We start from the raw sequence: 5,699 nt of genomic DNA on the forward strand, positions 1-5,699 counted from the left end.
GGGGAGGGGTGGAAGGGTGGGGACAATGAGAGGCCAGTGTCAGGGAGTGGGGATGGGTAGCCTGCCTGGTGAGAGGGTGGGGAGAGAGGAAGCACAGGCTGGCAAGAGATAGCAACCTACCTTCCACACAACTGAAGAGCCAAGGTGAGGCTGGGGCAATTCCCCAGACATAGAGCTCCTGCCATTCAATACCACCCCAGGCCACGGTGGGGCTCAAGGGAAGGGGTGTTTCCAGGAAAGATGCGGGCTTGACAGGAACATCTGGATCTAGAATGGTAATCCCACCTATATGTACAGTATCCTCAAAGCTGACTTTGAATATAATCATACTTGGAATCAGGACTTAGTGAAACCTGGCATGCAAATGTGTGCAAATGATATGCAAACTAAAATATCTGAGCACCCTGGCTTTTTTTTTTAAAAGGCAAAACAGGCTAACTACTAGCAGCTTTCCCTAGCCACAGGGACGAGGGCAGAAGGGCAGCCATTTGCTTCTTTCCCAAGGCCTCTGCCTCAGTGCTGAGCAGCCCAGGTAACATCCCAGATGGAGAGAGAGAAGGAGGTGGAGGGATGGAGGGGGGTGCGTAAGGAGGAGGAAACACACAAGCATCTGTGGCCGGCAGCCACTGTGATCTCAGCTGGAGGAAGAATGCCCTGACACTGAAGTCTAATGGTTGTCCAGCTGCTGCCCCAGGATGTGAGGGCAGGTGGCGATGGAGGGAGAGATGGAAAGAAGGGAGGGGAGGGAAGGGAAGTCCTCCCACAGTCTGGTCTGCCAGAAAGAAGGGCTCCCCCTGGTGACCTACTCCCCGTACAGCAGTGAGACACAGCTAAGCAGGAGATCTGTGCCTTCCCCTCTGCCCTGTAACCCTGCCCTCCAGGCCCACTGGTCAGAGAGGTGACAGTAGGCGCCCCTTCCTCCCGCAGAATATAAATGACTTCCCCCTTCCTCCCAGGGCTGGGAATAGACATCAGCTGGCACAGCCCACACAAACTGCCGGCTGTCAGCACGCCTGCCTGCCTGCCTGCCCACCCACCCGCCCACCGGCCCCCAGCACCACCTGGGAGGAGACACCTCAGACAGGCTCAGACTCTATGGTGTTGCCTGCTTGGTTCTCAGAACTAGCTGGTGAACCTTAACTGGGCTTTTCACCCTGCTGTAGACAGGGCAAGACCCCCAGCACTGGGCCTGACGGAGATGTGATGGGAAAGGAGATGGAATCCCTGGATCATAGTGACCCTAGGTGAGACTCCTCCATGCAGCCTCAATAACCATTTCTTCCAAGTTCAGACCACACTGGACAGTTGGAGAGGAGAGAGAAGGCAATGAAGAGAACAGGAACAATCACCCTCTGCACAGCAGGGGCCTCCATTTAGACGTTCAGGGTCTAGGGAGCTCTTGGGAAATGCTATCTGACCCAGGAGAAGCCCAGTGAGGTCCACTTAGGACACTTCTGCCTGTGTAGTCCCCATTCCTGTACTGTTGGATCATATTAACCTCCTTGCTTCTGAGCTACCCAAAGAGGAGGTCACGAATCTTCCAAAGACCTAGAATATCCAAATTACTGACATCTAAGAACACCTCCCGCTGCTCCCAGGAACTAGAGCTCCAACACCTACACTCTAGGCCTCCTAGAGCTTCCACTGAGCTGTCTCCACTGCCCTATCTCTACCTGCCTCAACAGCAGCTTTCCTAGCTCAGCTGTCTTCAGTTTGCCATGATCTATGGAGGCCCCATCTTCCTGACTGAGCCAGACCACAGTTAACCAGCCTGGCATCCAGCCCTCACTGCCCAGGGCAGTCTGGCAAACTACTTTCCATCTGGAACAAGGAGGGGGGTCTCTGCAGGGAAGAGGGCCCAGCCCTCATCTGCCAGCTGGCACCAAACTCAGCCTCCTCCTGGGCCAAAGAGCTGGCTAGACTCACAACTGAGGAAAGCCTACATGACAAGGGGAACCAGGAGTACTTTGTTTTCCCTGGATCAGAAAGAAGAGCCCTGCCCCACTTCCTTGGCCCTTATTTTGTTCTAAAAACTTCAGAATAGCTTCACGAAGCTGTGTGCTAAGGCAAGAATCTGAGCCCTAAGAAGGGCAAGGCATGAGATGCCCTGGTCTGTTCACCTCTGGGAGTGAATATCAGGGGAAGGAGCACACCCAGATCCTGCAGCTCTCAAGCCCAGATCCTGATGGAACCTCTGTGAGGTGGGCTGAAGGAGGTTCTTAGCTGGGCTCATCTTCTCTCCCATCAGTGCAGCCAGGAGCTGGAGGCTTGGTTAAGCCAATGCCCTTCTGCTCTCCCAAAAGCTTTAAAGTGACATTAGTGCCTTTACTGTCTTGGAGTCCAGGAGACTCTCACCTGGGCCCCTTTTCTCCACAATGCTTGACCCCCTGTGCCTTGGTCCAGGGACCAAATCAACAGATTCCTGAAAGTCCACAAGGGCAGAACTGTCCCTCCAGGGGGGTAAGAGGAGGAGAATAAATGTAAGACTTACATCCTGAGTCTGCCAAGTGGTCCAGCCTGTGATCCAGAGCTGGGAGGGTGCTCTGTGACATCAACCTGACAGACACTGAATGATAGAGATAGAAGGGACTTATACATTGTTTAGAAACATTCATTTCACGGATGAGGAACCTGAGACCCTATGACATGTGACTTGCCTAAGGTCACACAACAGAGCCTAAGAGAACCATAACCTGTAACAAGATCCATGGGCTTTCTCTGCTACACCACACTGCTTTCTCAAAAGTGACCCAAATACCCATAGCTGCCATTTATAACTTACAGGAACTCAGGTCTTCATCAGGCATGCAAACAAGAAATGACTTCCACCACCATCACCCACCCCCCGCATACTTCTGTCTGGAGGAAGCTTCAGGCTCAAGCTCTGCATTACTTTCCACTCGCACTCCACACATTTCCCCACTTCAGCCCACTGTGTCTTCACCTCTGCAATAGTAGCTCAGGTTTCTGCAGCACCTGGCCCAGCCAAGAAGTGCAAAAACCCTACCACTTTTGAAATGGGTCCCTTGTAGGTCATCAAAGGAACCACGGAAGTCCAAGACAAGCGTCTCACTTGGATTCAGAGTTCAGAGGAACTCACATTTCCAGTTTCTTCCTTGGCAAGTAGGAGCTGGAGATCTGGTGCATGATCACCAGGGCTGGGTAGAGGGGCAGTGCCAGGCACAGGTACCAGGCGGCACCTTTGATTTGGGCCTGGAACCACACTGAATACATGCCCAGGAGCACCGTTACTGTAGCCATCAGGTAGACCACCAATCCACAGGTCAGATGGTAGAGCTTGAGGCGAGCCACCCTCGAGACCCTGGCTGCATGGGGACAGAGGAGACAGAGCCCACATAGTGCCTGGCAGCCAGTGGCCAGCAATGTCAGAGTTCCTACCCAGCTGTGCCAGGACACCAGGTGAGGCAGCTCACTGCGAATCCTACTGGAGATGATGAAGCCCAGGCCCAGGGCTGCACAGAGGATGGCCAGGGTCTGCCCTACCCAGTGGAGCCGGATCCGAGCCTTGCGGGAGCAGAAGAAGAACGGGGAGTGCTCAGGCGAGAAGAGTAGGATGGCCTCAGCCATGCAGAGGCAGAACTGTGAACACAGGAGAGGGCCAGTGAGCCTGAGGTCCAGCTTGGAGGCCTGAGAAAAAGGAGGTGCTCTCGTATATCCAAATAAGGAGGACAAGGGGTGGGGCTAAAGAACATCCACTAGGCCCTCCTGTCTGACAGGCCAGCATTTCTACGAACAACTGGGAATCAACACTTGAGTAGAACTCTCACCATTCAGGCTGACACCACCACCCTCAACCTTTGTAAGCAATGACTCCCATTTCTCGAGAAAATCACAAACGTTAAACTTCCTCCTCAACTTTGGGGCGGGGTGGGGCTGCATAACACCTCTTCTCCTTCCTCTTTTCAAGCCCAAGTAGAGAAAGAAATAACTTCCAAATCCCCACTCCCTTCACCACCTGACACTACCAATGGTCCAGTCCTCCATGTTTCCCAGTCCCACAGATTACAGGGAAAGAGGGGGCCCTAGCTGTTTCCCCCCTATCTCTGGGTGTTAGAAAGACTGAGTCTTCTAAGGGCTGGATGCTTCCCTAGGGGTGAAGCTAGGCATATCCAAACAAATTAGCGGCGGAAAGAAGCCCAAACTCACCGCCAAGGCCATGAATACAGGGTGCCAGGAGAAAAGACCTGAGAATCAAAGAGAACAGGCTGACGGCCGGTCACCATTGTTCCTGCCCAAAGAATCTGGCCACAGGGGAAAGGTGAGGGTACCATCCCCAACCCTAATCAGGAACTCAGGGCAAAGTGGAGCAGCCAAGGGCCTTACGGTGAACAAACAAAAGAGCCTCCCTGCAAACATAAACCAGTCTGGCCTGGATTCCGCATTTGGCACCTCTCAGCTGTTAGCTCAGTCCTAGAAAGGGCCTTGGTCTCCCTCCTTTACTTGTTTGTATCCTCCATCAGGGGCTCTGCTTATGGTGAACTGGTCAGTTCAGTTTTAGTCAATTGTCTGCCCCTCCCCCTCCAGCACCCCAGGCCCCACCCATCCATGGCCCTCTCCCCCGCTCCCGCCCCACCCCGCCCTTACAAGCCCTCCACAGTCCGCCCATCCACAGCTTGGAGTCCCCTCTCCTAGTCTAGCGTTCTCAAGCGCTGCCCCTCCGCATCTCGGCTCCGCCCCCTTCTTCGGCCCCGCCTCGCACACTCACTGGTTCCTGGCCGGGACAGCACAGACAGAAAGACGGTGAAGCCGAAAGCCACCAGGTGCGCCAAGATCCCGCTGCCTCTCCGCAGCCAGCGGGTCAGTCCCGGCTCCCTCGCTGGAGCAGGAACCAGACCTACCTCCAGAGGCTGCATGGCCGTGTCCGGCCAGCCGCACACTCCCAACTGCCGGAGCGCGTCTTCCGGGTTTGCGATTGCGGAGGCGGCCGCGGCTGCAGAGAGGCTCCTCCCGGGGGATGCCACGGGCAGTGCGGCGGCTTCGCCCACAGCGCCCCCTGGAGGCCGGGGGGGAAGCGCGTCGGCCTAAGAGAGAGGCCCGACTCCAGGGGAGCCCCGAGGGCAGAAGGGGAGCGGACAGTTCTAGGCCCACCTTGTTTGTTCAGCCAACCTCATTTGTACCTTTATGACTACAAGGGCCTGGTTCTCAAGCAGGCCTGTGAAAATTACATTTATGGCAATTGATTTCAGTGAAAATCCAAATCACAACCTTGGTACACTGAAACCAGAGTGTGAAACCAACCGCGTTTTGAGCAGTTTTCCAGAAGTCATTGGGTTTCTCCGGCTGCCATCCCTCTTTTGCCATCCCCTTCCCTGTCTGGTTAAGGGAACAAGATTCCTCCCTGCCCAAAAGCAACGAAGATGAAAGGCGAGTACAAGGCCAGAAAATAGTGCCCTATACCTGTGAACTGGAGTTTGAGGACCAGAAGAGGTAGTTTCAAGAGTCTTATCCCCTATCTTCACAGTAGTTGTTGTCCCCAGTTAAGACAAATGGAGGAACTAGGGCACACTCGGCCCTTTGCCGCCTCCACACCAGCTGCTCAGCCTTGGGGAGCCAGGTGACCCTGAGGGACCTTGGGCCTCCCACACTCCTGCTGCCTCCCAAACCAAGGAGAGTTCTGTAAATTATACCTTTTCCTTCCCTGCCTCCAAAAAGGTGTGGTTCAGCCCAAGGAGGCTCAC

The 5,699-nt window shown here is 54.6% G+C and overlaps 1 protein-coding gene across 3 annotated transcripts; it reads right to left on the minus strand.

The window, feature by feature from the left end:
• Positions 1–1,100: 1,100 nt before the first annotated feature.
• LOC101346863 (cytochrome b561 domain-containing protein 1) lies at positions 1,101–4,948 on the minus strand. Of its 3 annotated transcripts, none has more exons than XM_012558987.2 (3): positions 4,860–4,928; positions 4,168–4,205; positions 1,101–3,600 (listed from the first exon to the last, which is right to left on the minus strand). In XM_012558987.2, the coding sequence occupies exons 2-3, from the start codon at positions 4,177–4,179 to the stop codon at positions 3,097–3,099; spliced, it is 516 nt and encodes a 171-aa protein (XP_012414441.1). In that variant the 5' UTR covers positions 4,180–4,205; positions 4,860–4,928; the 3' UTR covers positions 1,101–3,096. The 3 variants fall into 3 exon arrangements, with proteins under 3 accessions (XP_012414441.1, XP_004388084.1, XP_004388085.1); XM_004388027.2 differs by having other exon boundaries at positions 4,727–4,924; XM_004388028.2 differs by lacking the exon at positions 4,168–4,205 and having other exon boundaries at positions 4,860–4,948.
• Between the last annotated feature and the right edge of the window lie 751 nt (positions 4,949–5,699).

This window comes from Trichechus manatus, unplaced genomic scaffold, assembly GCF_000243295.1.
Source record: "Trichechus manatus latirostris isolate Lorelei unplaced genomic scaffold, TriManLat1.0 scaffold00204, whole genome shotgun sequence".
NCBI classification, from domain to species: domain Eukaryota; kingdom Metazoa; phylum Chordata; class Mammalia; order Sirenia; family Trichechidae; genus Trichechus; species Trichechus manatus.

Excerpts from the sequence above, each read along its gene's own strand:
- LOC101346863 (XM_004388027.2), bottom strand. The coding sequence starts at position 4,874 with ATGCAGCCTCTGGAGGTAGGTCTGGTTCCTGCTCCAGCGAGGGAGCCG. Across the intron at positions 4,206-4,726 it reads GCTGTCCCGGCCAGGAACCA|GTCTTTTCTCCTGGCACCCT; the intron begins GTGAGTGTGCGA and ends TTTGATTCTCAG. Across the intron at positions 3,601-4,167 it reads CTGTATTCATGGCCTTGGCG|TTCTGCCTCTGCATGGCTGA; the intron begins GTGAGTTTGGGC and ends CTGTGTTCACAG.